Source organism: Thermobia domestica, chromosome 11, assembly GCF_964235325.1.
Source record: "Thermobia domestica chromosome 11, izTheDome1.hap1.1, whole genome shotgun sequence".
In the NCBI taxonomy this organism is placed as follows: domain Eukaryota; kingdom Metazoa; phylum Arthropoda; class Insecta; order Zygentoma; family Lepismatidae; genus Thermobia; species Thermobia domestica.
In genome coordinates this window covers 17,540,808-17,562,311 of record NC_137464.1, presented here as the reverse complement: position 1 = coordinate 17,562,311, position 21,504 = coordinate 17,540,808, and the positions used below count along the sequence as shown (strand labels likewise).

The 21,504-nt window shown below is 36.5% G+C and overlaps 1 protein-coding gene across 3 annotated transcripts in view; it reads left to right on the top strand.

Annotated features, from left to right (window-relative positions):
* Art1 (arginine methyltransferase 1) overlaps positions 1-21,504 on the top strand; it is a 74,403-nt gene that overhangs the window by 39,171 nt on the left and 13,728 nt on the right. The window contains exons 1-2 of one of the 3 annotated variants that reach the window (XM_081730132.1): positions 2,528-2,633; positions 11,888-12,115. In XM_081730132.1, the coding sequence (XP_081586258.1) occupies positions 11,897-12,115 (219 nt within the window). In that variant the 5' untranslated portion in view covers positions 2,528-2,633; positions 11,888-11,896. Of the gene's footprint in view, positions 1-2,527; positions 2,634-2,679; positions 2,836-11,887; positions 12,116-21,504 lie in introns of those variants that run through there. The other 2 variants (XM_081730130.1, XM_081730131.1) reach the window with 2 other exon arrangements.

Sequence of the window (21,504 nt, the reverse complement as noted above, 5' to 3'; positions counted from 1 at the left end):
GGCCTAAAGTCACGTGACCTCTCTCAGCCAATCAGAATCGAGAAAATTTTTGCTGACTCGACTAGATATACGCCGGTCCCTACTACTTCTGCCACCTAACCCTTGTCATCATTACAAAGAAAAGAAAGAAAAAAATAAAGACACAAATAAAATACAAGATACAAATAACAACATAACATGATACATTCAATAATACTAATGATAAATAAAACACTCAGTAAATGTAAATGAAAAAAAAAACTATACTCATACTGCTAGTCCAATTTCATACCAATTTCAAACTGTAGTAAATCTGTCATGTGTGCCAATGCTTTGTTTCTGATCTCTAAATAATAATGTTTGGAGTGATGATTTAAATAAATTATACGGTTTGTCAGTGATTGACTTTGGTAGGGAGTTCCAGATTCTTACTGCCGAGATTGAAAATGCCTTCTCTGTTATTTTTAAAGAATGCCGGGGCATATTCAGCTTATTACTTCCTCGGGTATTGTAACGGTGAATTTCTTATCTACATGTTAATTAATGATGCAAGTAAGGTGGTGCTTTATGTGAATTTATTTTGTATAGTAAACAACAGTATCGGAGATATCGTCTTCGGGACATGGTTAGGATATTGTTTTCATTAAGTACCGGCAGAATATGCTGAGACTTCCTGTAATTGAGAGAGAAGCGTATAGAGTAATTCTGTATTTTCTGAATTGCTCTAGTATTTTGAGTGGAGAGAGAGCTACCATATATTGAATCGCAGTAATCGAACATAGGCAAAATCAGAGTGTTAGCAAGATATAGTCTTGTTTCTGGCGATAAATAGCCTTTCAATTTATAAAGCTGTCGTAAGATGCGCTTAGCTTTAATACACTGTTCAGAAATGTGTTTATTCCAGCTAAGCCCTTGGTCTATTATTAAGCCTAGATCTTTTACAAAGGGAGAAAATGGAATACTGGAATTCACTACAGTTACTTTTAGGTCATTAGGGTTGATTTTGCTCAACTGATGTGATGTTCCCAATACAGTGAAAACACATTTTAATGGATTAAGTAAAAGACCATTCTTAAGGCACCAGTTGCTAACAGCTGAAAGATCCGTATTAAGTAACTCTATTGTGTCCATAATATTTTCAGGCGTACTACTGATGAAGTTCTGGGTATCATCCGCATAGAAGTGAACTGATGAATGTTTTATGACTGTAGAAAGATCTGCTGAAAAGAGTGAAAATAATAGGGGACCTAATATTGAACCTTGCGGAAATCCTGCCTTTATCAGGGATGGGGTAGATACCTGAGTCTTTTCTCCTCTTAATATTACTTGTTGCTGTCTACAAGAGAGATAACTGTGGAACCATTTAATAACTGATTCCGAGAAGTTGTAATATTTCATTTTGGCCAGTAGGAGTTCATGATTTACTAGATCAAAAGCCTTCGAAAGATCCAACAAGACCAAAACTGTTACCATTGAATTTTCTATTGAATTCAAAATTGAATCTGTAATTTCTAAAAGGGCTGTGGTTGGGTTATGTTCTTTACGGAAGCCGGATTGAGTAACAGGCAATATTTCATTTTTATTGATAAAAGTTGTTAATTGCTGGAATGCTACCTTTTCTAGTACTTTGGAGATAATTGGAAGTATACTGATGGGACGAAGCTCATCAAGCGACTGTACAACTGTCTTCTTGGGCAGTGGAACCACCTTCGCTCGCTTCCACAGTTCTGGAAAACAACCTTGAGTTAATGAGTAATTTACTATGTGAGTAAGTGGAGTTAAAATAAACGGAACAGACAGTCGAAGCATTTTTCCTGTTATTCCATCAAATGCACATGTGTTGGATTTAATACTGTGTATTGCAGTTTTAACTTCTGTTTCGTTTACAGTGTGAAACTTAAACGTTTCAATATTACTATTTAGTTTACGCGATGAAAGCCAATGCGTTTGTTGATCAAGTACTTGAGTTCTTGTCTCAGACATTTTATAGACACTTGTGAAATGTGAATTTATAGCTTCAATGTCATTTACATCATCTGGAAGATTCAGGTATGAATCGCTTTTACCTACACCAAGATCACGCAAAGTTTTCCGAATGTTACGTACATCATTAGTAGATCTCATACGATCAGAAAAATACGCAGTCTTTTCTTGTCGCACAACAGTAGTTGTAAAGTTACGCAAACGTCTGTAATCCTCCCAATGCAACTGATTCTTCGTTCTTTTATATTTTCTGTAAGCACGGTCACGCAACTTCATTGACACCTGGTTTGACACCTGGATGAGCCCAATAACTTCAAAACTAAGGGAGTTGTATTAATTTAGTTCCATGATGCTGACTGCCAGAAAATGAAATTGAAGCAATATTCGCATTTTTCAAAAATTTCTTCCCGGCCCATTTTTCATCCAAAAAATCGGGAAAAAATAATTTAGCATGGTTTGTTGGTATTAATGTATGAAAAAAATTGAAGAGAATCTGAGACATTAAAGCTCGGTCTTGTTTTAAAATTAGGTGATTTAACATGAAATGACCTTTCACCTTAGTTAAGGATGATATCTTTTATATTAGTTTCTGAGAAGAAAACAAAGATTTGGATAACTACTTGTTCAAAAAAGTGTCTGTGTATTTTTTCTAGAATCAAGAAAGTATATTTGTAAGTCTAGCTATATGTAAAGCTTTTTCTAGTATTTTGGAATAGGTGTCTTATTATATCTTAAGTATTTTATTTTAATTTTATAATTTGCTATCTTGATACTTCATTCCGAATCGGTGTGGTTCATTTGTGCAATATGGCGGCAAACGTTGTTGGTGAAATGACGACTTACGAGAGTGCTGTTAATGATGTACCATTAGTGGTGAGTTGAAATGTTGTTAATAGTCATGTTAGGTAGCACGTGATATATTATTTGAATTTGAGAGTATGTAGAAAGTTGTAAACCTGTTATGTTTGCATTATTTCACAATATGTTCTTTGTTCAAGACTCGTGTCTCGTGGTCTTAGTACCTGTCAATGAAGCGAATTTTAGATATTTCATTTAGCTGCTTGCTGATGCGTGAGGTAACAACCGTAAAACATTTCAGAGATGCGAAAGAGTGGAGATGTTAATAACAAAACGAAAGATTCTCATGCATTATAATTATGTATTGAGATATGCGGTATACCGGCGTGTTTCTGTGCCCTTGAAAACTATTTTCGATCATTTTATTGTTTTATGTGCATGTCATGTTTAAGCACACCATATTTTGGAAAATTTACAAGTAAAATTCAATACTCTGGGTGGAAATCCGTGTTTATAAGAAAGAAACTAATGCAAGCTCCAATATTAAATAGTAATATAGCTGTATTTTCCGTTTACATGTGTAGGTTACTAGTGTAAAATCATTAAAGATGCGTTACGATTATTAAAATAAATGTGTGCATATGAAAGATGACTGCGTTAGATATTTTCAGCCTGCGAAGTATTTCTGCACAGTGCACAAAAGATGTGTTTTATGTTAAAAGTGAAGCGTTATTAATGTGAAACCATTACAGGTACTATAGGAACACTGTTAGTGCGGAAAACCAATGTATTGGCACAACTTTTGCTTACACTCTTCCTATCGCTGAAGCACTGCTTCTTAAGCCCACAGGCTTTGCCTTGACCTGACTCGATTAAATAGTATTCGTGCTTTGTATTGGCCGCCTAGCACATGTTGGCTTGTGTCTTGTACTGTAAAGTTTGTGGCATATGGTCCCTATATTTATATATAAATCATGAAACGGTGACAGTTTAGAAATGGGGTGCCAGGCTTAAGTTTAAAGTTACCCCTCCAGTTTCAAACTTTAAAAAAAGCAGTTAAAGCATTAAAAAATTGTTAGGTTATTTTAGGTTAGGTTTGGTTAGTTGAAGTTAGCTTTGGTTCTGGTTAAGTAAGGTTATCCGGTAAGACTTTTAGACTAGAACAGTGACTGGAAGCAGTTATCATATTAGCTTCAATTATCACTTAAGTTCAGTAATCCGTGGTTCTCGTAAAAATTGAATAATTCTCTTCATTATTCTTATATAATTCTGTAAAACTCAACGCGGAAATATCACATTCAACAGACTGATTCGCCATCCCATACGACTAACATGCTGCTGAATCATCAAAACCTTCCTCGTCTTGCAAATAGTATCCACTTCTACATCTTTTCCCATATTAAACATAACTTTACAGCCAAGCTTACGCATCTAAATATCACATGAGAATTCCAAATTATTTCTTCTTACCTCATTTCTCCTGTAAATTTTCCTAATTTTTATAAAACATGGAGAGGCAACTCTTAAACTTAACCTGGGTGCCAAAATTGCCCAAAAGCAGGTTGAGGTTCAGAAGTAAGTTAAGAGTGGTGACTGGCAATTGATGTTTGAGCAAAGTGTGACGAAAATTTTTATTAATTTAGCTCTCGATTACCGAACTTCAACTTTATCGAGACGTACATGAAAAAAGAAAGTGAACTATTCGTAGGTTTTCACAATGATATGAGTTCCAATAGAACTTGTCATGATTTCATACAAGTACCACTCCACTTGTAAACATAGAATACAGGTTCTGTACAATGGGCACAAATATACTGCCGGTTGAAAATATATCCACTCAGTCACTTTCTCCGTAATAAAGCACTTGTAAATCTAAAGTATAGTTGTATTATTTTGTACTTAGTTCTACGACCTGCAGAAACTTGCTACTTATGAACATTCCCTTCATGAAAAGTATTGGATTTTACCTGTAAATCTTCCAAAATGAGGTGCGCCAGAACTACACCAGCACCACTGAAAATTGCAAATAAACCTGTTAGGTGGTCATTAAAGACACGAGAGCTATTTAACAGTTGGGGTAGGACAAAGCTGGTGGAGGCCAGTGATGGTAAGTTCGAAGTTAGAAGGCACGTCGGCGACGGTGCGTATTCAGTAAGCTTAATTGATGAGTACACGTTGGTTTTCGCAATAATACGAAATCCTATATGCTTGTAGTGGTTTCATTCTAATAACACTACACTTGTAAACAGAAAATCTTGCTTTTGTCCACTTCAGAAGTACTCCGCCGGCGGAAGATTGTATTTAATGCAACGATCTTTGATATGCACGCGCTCATTTTAACCGTCGTGAAACACTTGTAATGATTTTACGTTGCAGTTTTAGTATACGGATCCACAGTTCGTGAAATGTATGAAAAAAATATGTAGAAGTCTAATTTGCCAATTCCTTTCGAGAACAGAACCCAACAAACCCCTGCGAGGCTTCTAATTCGATCCTACTACCATTACTACTACCACTAACCTATGGATCCGTATAGTGAAACTGCACTTAACCGTACATTCATAAAGTAGAGCAGTATTACTACTACATTGTCAGGTCTGCAGAAATTAGTACCGTATAAAAAGTTTCTCCTTTCCATGCAGAGTATTCAATTTTACCTGTAAATTTTGAAAAATGTGGTGTGTTTAAACTTGACAGGTACCGTAAAACTGTTTCGTAGTAGAGTGCAATTATCTCAGAGTAGAGATAAGTATTCATTGGCGCCCTGGCAGTTTAAAATTAAAAAAAAAAAAAGTTTCCCTATGCCTTCACAGAACTTCCCCCATGCTTTACAGTTGGCCAGAAAAAAAAAAAAAAAAAAAAAAAAAAACGTGACCTCGCCCTTCAAGCAGCGCACGGAAACACTGCGCTTATGGCAAACGAGTTCAACTTTTGACCTGTCAGCAAGTGAAAATTTTTCTGGTCCTCTAGCCTCAGCCTGCATATTTGTCCTTGCCCAAAACAATCTCTTCTTTTTGTTTTAAAGGCGTAAGACTGATATCCTAGCTGCAACATGACCGTTTAGTCACGCATTAACCACATCTGGACAGTTTCGAAGCTGATCGGCTTTTCGCGTGTTTTGTCTATTTCAGAGTGTATTCGAGCACTATTTTCCACCTGCCACGTTTGCTGATCATTATAACATACGTATCGTCCTTTGCAGTAGTAGCTTTAGACCTTCCAGATCGTGCTCGGGACCGATTTCTCCTGTTTCAGCCGATCGTTTTAAGGTATCACTCACTGTAATGTGGATTAGTCTCACTTTTGCCGTTATTTCCCATATTGTGTAGCCTTCTGCACCTAAAGCCATTATTGTTTCAATCCCCAATTCGTTTTTCAGACTGGACATTATGCCAACTAACAGTTGACAGCTCCTAGCTTTGAGATCTGACGCAGAGGTAAATAAAACAGCTTGAGACATCCATGTGAGACTTTTTGCATGCAGTAGGTTCAAATTGCAGTGTAAGTTCAAAAGTGATCACCGAGGACATGCTACTCATGCGTGACGGGCATAGCCATGGATGCCGAAAGCCCAGAAATCTAATCTTTAATTTCTTAGGACGAGGGGAACCTCAGTGCTGCCACTTCATTTATTGTTTCGTTTGAGGATTTCGTCCATGGTTGCTATTTGTGTCACCAATTGGTCGGCATTACGTTCAGAATAGATGATTTTTCTTAATGCACTCACGCTTTTGATCTGGTGAGAGAGTAATGGGAACCAATTTTGCCGAGGGCTTGCGCATGTCTAAGTCGTCATGAATTATGGAATTATTCCCGAGAAATGCCCACAGTCTCTGCCACACGTTTTGCTGAGATTTTGATTTTCCAAGATACTGTAATGAGTTTCACAGGCATTGGAGCGAGTCTCTTTTTCATCTAAAAGGTTTTTTGTCAAAGTCTCTATCAGTCTCTATTTTTGAAACAATCTACTAAGTTTTTTTTTTTTTTTTTTTTTTTTTTTAATCCTTACTTAATCATATTGTTTGGATTGTGGCCAATGTACTACAAAATGTCAGTAATTAAATAAAAGAAAATAATAATGATGGATAGAAAATGACAAATACAAGATAATAAATATAGTCAGTGTGTGTGTGTTGGAGGTTCGGGGAATTTCTGTCTCCCTAGAGGGAGGTTGCCAGGGAGACCTTTCTATGTTTGTCTTACCTTTTTTGTTAACCACAAGGGAATTTGCAACAGGTTACCACCTCTCTCTCTATCTAACAGGCTTCCCATCGACTTGGTAAACCGGGAAAGTGAGGAAATTCATCTAACTCAAAAGTTATAGAATTTGATCAGTCATAGAAGCCTTTAAAAACCTGGAAAAATAAAAGAATTTGAAGTATGGATTTATACTTTTCAAATCCAGTTTCTAAACCTTTATGTCACTGCAGCAGACTTTTTTTTTTTTTTTCCTGGTTTAACATTCAGACTTGAAAATAATGTTACGGTTTAACGACTATATATAAATACCTTTTTGAAATTTATAAATTATGATCTGGAAGAGTAAGAGAATTCGTACTTGCAAAATAAGTGGGAATCCTAATTAAATTGGTTGTAAATTGAGCTAATATAAGAACTAGATATGCCTTTCGCTATGTCGCAGTGTAAATTCGAGCATGGTCTCATTGTAACCTTCGATTCGAGAATATCCTTTCTAAGGTGATGTATTCCGTAAGTTTCAATTAACTGATGTATACGAGAAAATAAAATTCGTATCTCTGGTCTTCATAAGTAAACAAATGAAGTACGTCTTTTGAGTTTCCGTGACTTTACAATGATACACGAGTGTCAAATATAAGTACAGTCAGAGATAAAAACGTCGGACACTCCTCGTATAAGTTACACGGGGGTGCCCGATTTTTGTCCCTGAATGCACATGTATATATTACCTCAATGTTACGAAATAACGACGTCATCCACATGATATTGACTATTATAGAAAATCACATCGCTTTCAGGATATTTTGTTAGAAGTGCCGTTGCATGTTTTAAACGTATAATTTTCGCACGTTTTTAAACAATTGAACAGTGTATCCTTAAAGATTAGTAAGGGGGCTTACAAAACAATTAACTTTTAGCCACCCTTAAAATGACGGATCTATCCGATGTATGTGAGTTCGTATATTACCTCAATGGAGTTGTAACAAATAGGAACTTTCTAAAACGGTCCTTTTGTTGGCATATTTTGTATGTTCTGTTACATACATTATATATAATGTTCCTGAGATACCAGATCATAATAATGTTATTTTACCTTTGAAAAACGCCAATCCCCATCCAGAACCAGAAATAAAAACTTTCTTCTGTTGAAGACTTTACAGCTGAGTTGTCCCTCAGTTTTCTTTTTATGTTCGAAAATTAAAAATGTCTTTAATCATTTGTGAAGATTGGAAAGTAGATATTTTTTTTTTTTTTTTTTTTTTTTTAATTTCTGGTCTTAACCGGCATCTTGGTAGGGGCAAATCACTATTAAAAAAATGTTACATTTTCTAACTTATGACTGAAAGTTGATTTGTGAAGTTCCTTATCAGAGGTGGGTTGGTCTTTAAAGTCTCCTTTTTTGCTCTATTTAGTCTACGAAGTCTCCTTTTGTGCTTCATTTGGTCTACAAAGCAACTATTTTCAATGCAATTAGACGCTCCGGTGTCTGGTTTCATCTCCGATTTCGGAGACACTATTTTTCGTCTTTGTTCACCTGGAGCTTCATCTATTGGGAAATCGACACATTTAAATGGTGCCACCCACTTCTTCACTATGGCATATGACGGAGGGGAGTCCCATAGTGTTTTACTGATTTCCTTATGAATTTTCTTCAGTGATTTTTCTTGGTGGAACAACTTCGATGACACCTGTGATCTCGATATTCATAGATTCGCGTGTTGGGTACAAATGATTACTTCAGGGGTCTGCAAAACTCAATAAGAATTTCGTTGTATTACTGTAATACAAAAATTTCTACATACAGAGATGTATTTGTCAGTAGCCCCTCGTACCATAGACGAAGAATTTTTGAAGGTTTGACATGGAAAGGTTGATAGAGGTTAAAGTTCATTTTAATATCTCTGAATCTCTTAAGGTTAAAACCATGAAATTTGATATTTGAACTTCTCATTTAAAATAATTTAAAAATGTTTCGCCTTTTTTTTTAAAAAAAAATAACAGTGGAAAAAAGGGTGGTATGGTTTACTAAGATCCCCATCCAAGGTTTTCGATTTTTGTAGAAGGATAAATTCTGTAGAGAACGCAGGAGGAGGAACGCTTAATATTGGCCACAGTTACAAATTACTGCATTTGCTGATTTGTTTATAAAAACGAGGAAGGTTACGTGAAATCTAACGCTTTTCTGAAATTCAACTGGAACATTAATGGACGGTTCAGAATAACCGTCTTATTTACTCGAGCATAAACCGATAGTTTGTTCTCGAGTTACTGTTAATTTCAATATTTCACCTGGTAAGACCAATTATATAGTTTACATTATGTAATACTATCTGAAATACTCATTTCTTGCGCGGGGAAGACATTTTTGAAGGATATTTTAACTTCCCTTCTCGCCCCCTTAGGACACTCATTTCAATGAAAATGTAATGATAAAAAAAAAAAATATTAGTCATTCCCTTACTCTCATTCCGATGGAAGATGCATCTGAACTTAATGGTATCGGGGGTATAACTTTCATCTCAACGATCCCGAAAACGGTTCAGCAACAAAATCGATCGCTTTTGATTGTCACCCCCTTCGTACCCCCTAAGGTTGTCTTACCCCCACAATATTTGTTTGCAGATTGTGGGCCATATTTACTAAGTTGGAGAATTTACTACAGGGTTTGACATGTTCGAATCTACATATACCTGTATATATGTGTATATATACCGGTAATAGATATAAAATGGCCCCGTTAAGAATTTTCAGAAGCTCTGGAATATATTCTGTTTATTTTTAATGAGTATTTGATACATCAAGTTTTATGTTTCTAGCTTGGGTTCGTGAGAGAATTTTTTCGCATAAAGTATAACCCCATCTCCCCACTTAAGATGCGGATATAAATTTAACATTATAAAATCCAAGTCCGAGGTATGCCCTAAAATTCATTTCAATGAGTTTTTTTTTTTCCCACGTGATTCAATAACAAAGTAGATCCTTGCAGTTTTTATATAATTGAGTATTAAGTGATTATTACGATAACCTAATCTTAAATTATGAAAAACATACTTGATTGGTTGGTTTGGAGTTTTGCACCGAGGCTGTATGAGACGTGGACCTACACCCTCCATTCCAAAAGAAACCGAACGTTTTAAAAAAACAAAAAAGCAATGTACATTTTGGAACAAATCATTTTTATTAATCAATGTATTCCACTTCTGCATCGATACACATATTTGCACGCTCCAACAAGTTGTCAAACGACTTCTCCATGTCCTTTATTGGAATGGTCTTTAGGACGGCGGTCGTCGCCTTCTCAATGGCATCAATCGATGCGTGCCACTTTCCTTTCATCGCCAAATGCAGTTTCGGGAACAGATAGAAATCGCACGGAGCGAGATCTGGTGAATAGGGCGGATGATGCAACCGAATAATGTGATTTTTGACCAAAAATTCAGTTACAAGTCGCGAACGATGTGATGGTGTATTATCGTCCAAAAGAGTCCAACTGCCGATTTCGCGATATTCGGGCCGAAAACGACGAATTCTTGCCAGCAAACGCTTCATGACGCCCAAGTAAAACTCTCCAGTGACTGTCTGGCCGGGCTGAACAAATTCTTTGTGGATAATTCCTTTTGAATCGTAACAACAAATCAGCATCACCTTAATTTTTGACTTCACCAAGCGACTCTTTTTGGGTGTTCCTTCATCCGGCGCTCTCCATTCAGCACTTTGCCGCTTTGTTTCGAGCTCATATTCAAAACACCACGTCTCGTCACCAGTTACAATCGATTTCAAGAAGTTTCGATCCTGCCGAGCACTTTTACCGATGTCTTTGCAATGCGCAGTTCGATCAACTTTTTGGTCTTGGGTGAGTTTGTGTGGTACAAACCGCGAATTAACCTTCTTAAGGCCCAAAACTTCGGTCAAAATGCGGTATGCGGTTGTTTGAGGAATGCCTAATTCCATTTCAATAACTTTCACCGACGATTTTTTGTTATGTTTGATGAATTCACGCACTTTTTCGATGTTTTCTTCCGATAATCCGGTTCTGGGACGGCCTGATCTTTCGTCATCATCCAGCGTCTCTCTACCCGATTTGAATCGCCTGAACCACTCGTAAACTTGCGTACGGGATAGACACTCATCACCATATGCATTTTGTAGCATTTGGTGCGTTTCACTAAAAGTTTTACCCAGTTTAACACAAAACTCAATTGCAGTTCGTTGTTTGAAACTCATTTTCCGACCGATGTACACAACACACTGACAGTTGAAATGCCATAACTTTGTTGCCGTGCATCCAAATGTCATGACATTTATACCAGTTGTCAATGAGGGACTACGCCATCTACCGGTAAAATATTACAACAGATGGCACTAGTGGTACTATTTGTTTTCAAAAGTTTGGTTTCTTTTGGAATGGATGGTGTATATTTTACGATAGAATCCGAACCATCGTAATGCGTTCAAATTTCAAGTTCTGCCACTGGAATCGAACCCAGGACCCCAGGCACGAAGAACACTCATACTAGGCACTAGACCATTGGAGGGAGCAAAAAATATTCTTTCATTCTCATAAAATGGATAGATGGCACACCTGACTTAACCTTTATACAATGTGTGTATCTTTCCAATCACATGTGACCCTGTAAGCAGACTATTTTCTTTTCCGTAGTTTTTTTTGTAAAATTTTCAAGATGATACAGTAAGGATCTTAAATCGAGATATTGTAATCAGAAAGGACTCAGTTTTTGGGAATTTTGACTATGCTTTTTTAAAATTATTATTATATTTTAATATTTGATTTTCAACACGAAACAGGTTGCATTAATTATATAGACAGTAAAGCGCTGGTACATACTGCCCAGTTATACTGTCAAGAAAGACACTTTTTTGAGTTAAAGAATATTAGTTTATATTTACATTTTTGTTTTTGTTTCAGGATTCAAAAATGGAGAAAATGGAAGTGACAACCGAAGCATTGTCTCCGAGGAAGGATGTGAATAACATTCAACCCGGGAAGGATGATGTGAACGTAGATGAAATGACTTCCAGAGATTACTATTTCGACTCTTACGCACATTTTGGTATACATGAGGAAATGTTGAAGGACGAAGTTCGGACACTAACATACAGAAATTCAATGTATCATAATAAGCACTTGTTTAAGGTATATATTTTTCATTATATTGTCTCAGTATGTTTTGATTATCTTGTATTTGTGTGTTATGTATCTGAGAGACAAAAAGTAAGTGAATGTCTTTTACGCAAAGCCGTACTCCCTACTCTAGTGACTAGAGGGCGTGCTTTTGGTGAACGAGATACTAGGCTCGATTGACATTTACTTTAAGGTTGGTGTAAAGGGACAAGTTTTGCCAATAGATGTCACTACAGTCTTCGTATCTCTCTCATGTATTTTTTTACCTTTTACGAAAATTGACAATTTCTCTTCAAATTTTAACGTACAGACTGGAAATTTTTTGAGAAGGAACTTCATATCCTATCGAAGGCAACAATCCGTGCCGATTTCTTATTTAGAATTTTCTTCATTGTTGAAACAGTTATATTGTTAATGGTTTGGATATCCCTTTCAACAAACAAGCCATTTCAACAATGAAGAAAATTCTAAATAAAAAATCGGCACGGATTGTTGCCTTCGATAGGTTATGAAGTTCCTTCTCTAAAAATTTGAAATCTCTAGGTTGAAATTTGTAAGAGAAATCGTGAATTTTCGTGAAAGGTAAAAAATACATGAGAGATATACGAAGACTAGTGACATCTATCGGTAAAACTTGTCCCTTTAAACTAAGCTGTAGGTCTCATCCTATATAACGTTGCTACGAAGGACGTAAGTAGAAATCAATGAGTTTCGTGCGCAAGAATTTAGCACACGACTTTATTATTATTATTATTATTATTATTATTATTATTATTATTCGTAATATTTAAGATTTCTAATAATCTTGTACACAACTCTATACTGAATTTGAGCTCCTTCGTGGGTAAGTGGTTACTGTACACACCTTTTTCGTAAAAGACTTGGGTTCGTTTCCCGGCGGTAATTCCTGTGGTTCGGATCTCACGTTAATCTGCAGATCCCCGTCTCATACAGCCTCGTTGCTGAAAGGGATACTAAATTGAAAATCAAATCTCTACTGAATTTTTGTGAGCTAAATATTGTCAATTGAGCCACAACTTTAAAAAAGAAAAAAAAAAAAACTGCTTTGGTGATATGAGGCGTTCCAGGTAGTAAGGACGAAGGCAGGCTTGTTTCCAGAAGAATCCTTCTTATTAGTGCACTTTGAACGATCGAAATAATAAGAAATTCATTTTAAAATTTCTTTTTAAGGGAAGGGAAACGACGGTCTACACGTACAGACACGAGAACTATCTATTTCAGATCGGTTAGGTATTACTACTCAGAACACCTAAGGTTGGACATAGTAGACTTCTGTTGAGTTCGCGGTTACTATCCAGAACTCCTTATATTTTTTTGAGTACACATTTTTTTTCTAATCGTACTGAGGGCATTGTGACTCAGTGGTAGAGCGCTTACCTTTGGTGCATGGGGTCCCTGGTTTGATTCCCGGCCATGTAAGATTGTGGTGGACATCATAGTGGTCTTCTCGGTGTACTCCTGTTTTCTCCCTCATTATCATTTCACCGAGTCTTCCATCATTCATTTGCCTTAATCATCCGTCTCCCTTAGCCTAAAGGCGTAATCGTGGGAAGTTAAATTGGAGGGTTCCATTTCATTTAATTTTTGATAATCATGCTTTTATTATTAATTGTAAATTGTGAATTTGATAAGTGTTCCTCTGATTTAATACAGAAGACATTTGAAGGGAAAGGATTCTTCAAGTTAAGTTGGTTGCATTGTGTAAGTGTTATATTCCAGAATTAATTCAATTGCATCTTCCGAGTTCTTATTCTCTTACATCCACGATTGCTTGTGGCTAATGTGTGTTCTGATGTACTAAAGAAAATCATATCTATCGTTCAATCAGAGTGAGGGAAAAGGTTAAAGGAAAAGGGATTCTAGACTACTGCAAATGTAATTTTCTGTATTATGGATACACTCTAGTTCGTGATAGAAGCTTTCACATATTACTAATGGATCGTTGCAGGTTGAAGTTTGCAGTGAAATAAGGATAGTTATATTCTTGTCAATTTTGCTAAGACTAAAGCAGAAGTGAGGCAGGCAAATTTAACTTTCAGCCGTTTCACTACTGTTTTAAGTTTTCTGTAGTTCAGTAGTCCCATTGTTATGTAGGACTGAACAGGTAGATGTGCGTGATTACACACTAGAGAGATTTTCACTAATTACAATGGAAAGTTTATCAGTCTAGAACCATGGGTGTGTATTTATCATAATAATAGAGTAAAATACCGAAACTATTCGAGATTAAAAATCTTTAAAAAAAATCTAGTGGATGCATGACTTCCACTAAGTGACATACTGTTTCCCTCAAAATCACCTGTACGACACAGGATGATTCACGAAGTGGAAGTACTTTGGGTGATTCTATGAAGAAAGAAAGAAAAAAAAAGCCCATGAACATAGATCCGATTCCCAAATGGTTTGAGAGCTACAGGTTGTTAACCATTTTGGACTCATGCCAACAGAAAAGTATTTTTTACTTGGCATATAATTGCTGTCGTGGAAATGCTATAGCACGTTGAAAAAAATAAGGAACTGAGCCTTTCGAGCGGTGTATAGTAAGGGAACGATAACGTTTAGGTATATTTAGTTATTGGACAACAAGGAAAATAGTCCAGTACCTTCTGATAACAAATCTTGTGGTTAGATTTGTTTAAAATTGTTTTATTTATATTGTTAAAGATATGATAAATGAGGAAGCCATAAGTGATTGAAGTGTATTTTTAATTTCTGCGAAATGAATCATAAATATTAAGAAAATACAAAGTTAAAAGGAATAAAAAATGTTTAATTTATTGAAATAATTATCGAGGTAAGTTTTGGTAGATACTAAAGTAATTTTAAACGAACTGCGACCGCAATATTTAACAGTATGTGTGTTACAGTATGGTCCTGGAATACATATAAAGGGAAATTTCCAAAATTGGATTACAACACTGTAGCCGAGAAAGAAAGAAAGGAAAAAAAAAAAAAGAAAAACGTTGTATGCCAGATATCGATAAACACTTTCAAGTGGTATTCCTTCACAATGAATAAAAAAAAAAAAAAATTATGAACATTGATGGTGGATAGATTTTACGATTAAAAGGCCTTTGTAGTACTAGTCACATTCTCCATCAAATACGGAAGAAGAATTCAGAACTTCCGCGATCTGATTGTCGTTAGTGTTGAGAAGGTAGAGCTATGTCTTAAGTAATTTCCTTTTCTAAATGAAGCGTTCTCGATTTGTAATTAACTGTCATATGGAGGGGGCTCAGTGGTAAAGCGATTTTCGATCCGCGGCCAAGTAAGTTTGAGATGTGCAGCATCGTGTCTGTGGGTTTTCTCGGGATATCTAGTTTCCTCCCACATGTTCATCCCACTGATTCTTCCATCAATTACTTGCTTTAATCATCGTCTCCCTTAGTGTAAAGGGCATATTAATACGCAAGTATGTACTATAAAAACAAAGGAAGTGTAGTTGTATTACTTTTTATTCCAGACTATCTGAAATGCTCGTTCTTTGTATGGAAATAATTAGGTTCAAAAAAAAAAAAAAAAAGGAATAATTAGGTTTGACTTCGGCTCTTCCCCTCTTTAGAATACATACCAATGGAAGTGTATTATAAAATAAAACTATAAGATATTCTATTTTTGAATTCCGTCTTTCTTAGCATTTGCCTTTTAAGTAAAGTTACGTGATGAAATCCCAGCCTGAGATAGGTATTATGTTCAAAAAGTCCTTTCCCCGTGACGCGAACACAAACTGCAGCCAACGTCGATTTAAATGAGAAGAAATAAATTATAGAAAATACTCTCCTTTTGCGCCAAAACGGAAATTCTCGAAGATGAAGAGTGACGTATCATCGTAGGGAGTTTATATACCGAATTTAATCTTCCTAACTTGGTGGGCTTGAACTCTTTCCCGTAGGATGTACCCTTGAATCAAAATATGATAAAAAGCGAGCTCAAAGTAGGTACTATGTTCAAAAGTTCATTTCAGTGTTTAACCGTTTCCCTGTGTTGCGATCAAACATGCAACATCCCTTTCAGTGTAAAGAAATTACAGAAAATGCCCACCTTCTCCCTTAAAACAAATTCTCAGAAAAGCTAAGATACAGGTCCACTTACTTTTAATGAGGAGTTTATATACCAATTATAATCTTCGTAATTTGACAGGATCGTGAGATACTAATTTTTTCACATGGGTTTTGATCCTGTGCTCCCTTTCCCCCCTTAGAATAGGCATTTAAATCAAAGTAACATGATAAAGATCCAGTTCGTGATAAAAGCTAACAAAATTCGATATGCATGATTCCTGACAATCCCTTTTTCCAATCTGTTCTGATGATAGATACATATTTTAAGCCAATTCTGAAAATAGACGTGTACTAAGAAACCAATTGGAAGTAAGTATAATCACATAAAGAGTATTATATCAATCCTTTTTTTTTTTTTTTTTTTTTTTTTAAGGTGGGTTTCTTGGATTTTGTTATGGGTTTTACTCGAATAAATTCATTGGGGAATTTTGGGCTGGGAAACATTCATGATGTCTATCGGTCCCGAAATCACAAAACGGTCATGAAAGTCAAGAAATTTAGCTTTTGGGTCACGATTTTTTTTTTTATTTTATTTTATTTTATTATTATTATTATTATCTGTACACATATAAATACTGACTGAAAACTTTGTTCTGTAAAACGGTAAAATTCACCGCCAAAAATGTCTATAGTTGGCTTTAGACGCTAGCAAATCGCAAGCAAAGCATGCTTCTATCGCATATATGGAAATTCGCCCTTGAGAGTGCTACGAAATTTTATGGTTTCGTAAAGAAAGTCACGAAATTTCATTTTAGAGTTTTAGTAGACGCCCTGACATTCCAACAACCTTCATATAAAAGCACATAGCCATTAGAACAGTGGTTCTCAAACTTGTTACTGCGAACCACATTAAATGATAAAAAGTATTTGTGTCCCACCTACTTTTATAGAAATTCACAATGACATTTTACGAAATGGTGGTGTATTTCAAAGTGAAATTTTGTAAATGATATCTCTAATTCCAGTTCGTTCAATAACAGTCCGTAAGAGTGATTAACATGAAATCTATTTGGTGATGATGTGAATACCCCGAGCGACCAAGAAATGTTACAAAGTACAGATCTATGTTTAAATTTTAATAAATCCAAATTTAGTTGGTTTCTCTTATCTCGCTATCAAACTAAATTGTAATGTAAATTTATGAATGTAGTGATCCAGTCGTTTAGAGCAGTGCTATTCAATCTTTTTTTTTTTCTCGCGTACCCGTAGACACAATTAGCCATTTAATTGTGTACCCCTGAAGCTGTTAAAAAAAAAAAAAAGTCGAAATGAACTTATAAAAGTTAATACTCATATTTTGTTGATTAAAAAGAGGGACAGAGGACAGTCAGTGTGTCAATCAAAAGATTATTTAAGGGGGATAAACTGCACATCCGAAAAAATTAACAAGGGAAATTTCAAAATTGTCTTCAACTACGATCATACAATAAAAATTGGAAATATGCGTATTTTAGGATTACGTACTTCCTTTGAATAGCACTAGTTTGGAGAATATCAGTCGGTGCCTATCCAGCAAATGTGATGTAAATTTCTTTCACAATAGGTATATCATATGAAACTGTATCGGTGTTGTTAATGGTGATTGTTATTGGAAGTAGAAGGGCAATTTCTACGTCGAAAATGAGAAAAATTACTGCAATGTACAAGGAGGGTTAAAGAGTTTTCATACAAAGGTAACAGAGATAATACTACTTCCGCCGCAATGCCCTACCCTCTGACAGATTTTGACTCACCCACTATCTTCCCATCCTATCCCAGCATATCTACTGATTGTTTAACAGGGCAGTGCTCTGTGTAACCCCGTACTTTTCGCCTCATTAACAAACACTTCCAATTTTCATTTTCTGAATAATACTTCACAGCATGTTTCTGCATCAAAAAAAAATCATAATTGATGGGAACACTTCTCGCGAGCCACCTACAAACAGTCCGCGACCCACATTTTGAAAAATACTGCATTAGAAGATTCAAGATTACCTGTTGAGCACAATATGAACACTAAACTTACACTTAATCACATCGAATAGGGTACTTGTGAGGATGTTCTGCATGTAAAATTTCTGATGGTTGACCATTTGGACATTAAAGATGATGAATTTAATATACACTGCCGGAAAATAAAATTGTTTTCCAATCTAAATCACATTTATTCCATATACTGTACGTGGTACGAATATGAGATGATTACAATATTAGCTCCTTCCGTACATTGTTTTGTGAACGGCACTTCTGTCATCACATTACCACCACCACTTCAGTACCGTGTATACCCTCTACGAACTGCAATACAGGTACGGTTTCTTGCATGCATTCGATCATAGAAATGACTGATACAGTCTTGCGGTACATTCTGCCATGCCTGATCGATCTGGTCGTGCAAATCAACAACAGTTGTAAGTGGACGTGGAGCAGTCAGTTTTTGACCCATAATGCCCCATACATGTTCGATAGGAGACAAGTCTGGGGAGCGTGCTGGCCAAGGAAATAGGGACACCTTGCAGAACACTTCTGTTGCACGGGCAGTATGTGGCCTGGCATTGTCTTGCTGAAAGAGTACAGGACCCTTCTGTCTCAAGAAGGCTGTAAAATCGGTTCTACCACCTGTTGCACGTAAGAGGTGCTTGTCAATGTCCCCATTCACAAACACTAAAGGTGAGCGAGAATTGTAGCTGATCGCGCCCCACACCATAACACCTGGGGTGGGACCACTATGTCTTGCACGCACGCACTGTGGGAGCAGACGCTCTCCAAATCGACGTCGCACTCGCTGCCTACCATCACTTGTATGAAGAGAGAATTGGCTTTCATCGCTGAACACAACGGAACGCCATTCCCTCCTCCGGGTGCTCCTTTGCTGACACCAGGCCAACCGTGTAGGCGATGATATGGCATCAGTGGCAGACGGGCAATTGATGTGTTTGTCCGAAGTCTTGCCGCTAGTAATCTATTCCCAATAGTGCGTGTGGAAACTTCAGGGGCCACATTTGCTCGAATGTTGGACGTGGTAGCTGTGCGGTCTGCCAATGCCACCCTCACAATACGCCGATCTTGGCGCACGTCCGTGTTACGAAGACGTCCAGAACCTTCTCTGCGGGTGTGGGAATGTGTTGCTATCCATCGCTGCACCACAGATGCATCATAGCCAACGTGGTTGCTGATATGACGAAAGGACCAACCAGCCTCTCTAAGGCCCACAATATGACCCCGTCCTAACTCACTCATTTGACTGTGTGGAGCACGATTGTGGCATGTTATGTTGCTTGTGATTACTGTGTGCAGTGCTGAATTTAGGTTTGATGAAGCCCTAAGCTATTGACAGTAATGGACCCCTTTATATATATATCTAGATTTCTTTTTCAGCAACAAAAGTCGTCATTTTTTGGATTTGAATATATGCTGTATGGTAATTTATGGAAATAATAGATATCTAAATACATTTACACATGAAATATGTATATTATTAACTTGCATATTGATCAACTTACAACATTTACAACACTTGCAAAATTCTTTAGAAACAAAATTCAGACTCATAATCTAGTCTGTGGGAGCTTCCTATAACATAAAATAATAAGAGGTGTCAATATATTGCGGTTATGCTATGAGTTATCTATAGGTATGATCTACATAGAACGGGACGTATGCAAGAGGTGTCATAGCAATAACTAAAACTTTCTTAATAATCTAGACATCGATAAGTTTGTACACCAATAAATTCGTGATTAATCATTTCGGTTGAAATAAAAGAATAGGATCTGTGAGGAATGTTTTTAGTGTGTAATTTGATCAGTAGTGTCTATTTCAAACTTCCCAAGCACTGACTCATGACTAGGCATTGACAAATATGAAACAGGTACATACCTTTTCTTATTGATGTCGTCTAGATGAACAATATGATCCACACTAGTCACGAGGTGTTCCTCCTGATAGGTCTTCGAAGCTACTACTGCCCTGACTTTGGAAAAGCCCAGTAGTTTTGTTACTCGACTCGAGACGAGGTTATGGAACTTCCAGTACTCATGGTGAAATACGTCAAGACGTGAACCTCTGAAATTCACTTCTGTCAATGCATGGATCTTACATGTTGAATTGCGAAAGCTAGCTGACGATTTCAAAGACGGAATTACATAGCAGTTTTACAGATAAAGAATTCATTAATTAATCACAATTTAGTTTTGAAATATCCATAATTTCCTTTCGGTGTTCGTTGAATGTCCTATGAAGAATATTGAACTAAAAGTACAATCACGGACAAAGTTGAACGACGAAATCGATGAGCGTCCGTGACAATATTAGGCAAGCTGTTGCTAATTACACAAGGCAAGTCAAAATGGTGGTCAGAGTTAAGAGAGCTGTTCTTTGAAATTTAATAAACATATCTTATTGTGAGACATGCGCTTGGAAAGATTAACTTTCAAAATTTAGTTTCCACGCAATGTTTTCGCTCTCTACCACTAGGAGTCAGCAGCGAGCAGTTAAGAAAAATGGCGTTGAATGGAAGGCAGAGATTTGTTTGTGTGTTTCATTGTCATGTAATCAGATCTGTGATTAGTGTATACATGACTTGACTCCATGTGATTTCTTCCTGTGGGTGTTTTGTAAAGGATCATGTTTACCTGCCACCACTTTAAACAGAATTGGATGTCCTGCGTGTCCCCATCACAGCAGCTATTGCTGATATTGACCGCAACATGCTGGAAAAGATTTAGCAGGAGATAGACTATCGGCTTGATGTGTGCCGTGTTACACGAGGTGCTCATATAGAGCTTTTGTGAATATGTGCCGAGAAAACTTTGACAATTTACCTTTCTTAGCACTAGATTTCATACAATAAATTTCTGAAATCGGGTCCATCATTTTGACTTTCTCTGTATATAGCATTATTAATGACATGATGTTACAACCTACACACAATACAATTATAGTTAATAGAATGTTTTTATACAGTATCCGTATCATCAGAGTAGTTCACACTGTTCATTGGGACAACAGATTTTTATAGAGCTTCAAATAAATGCCGAATCTATAAATACCGGTAGTTGCAAAGTGAAAGCAGATAGGTGAGTTATAGTAACGGTACCTCATGCGAAATAATATTGCCTGTAGATATACCACATTGACTTGACACCTAGTCTTCCGTTCCAACCACTGCTATCGGCTGAAGGAATTCCATTCCCTTTCTTTTGCTTAGCAACAGCTGAACCCTTATTGGATCAACGCGTGGATGTGTCGAGCTTTAGTTCGCATTTTTGCCACAGATCAAGACATTTTGGCAGCACTAGCCCGCTGCGTTTCCACTTTTCTATTACTTTTGTCTAT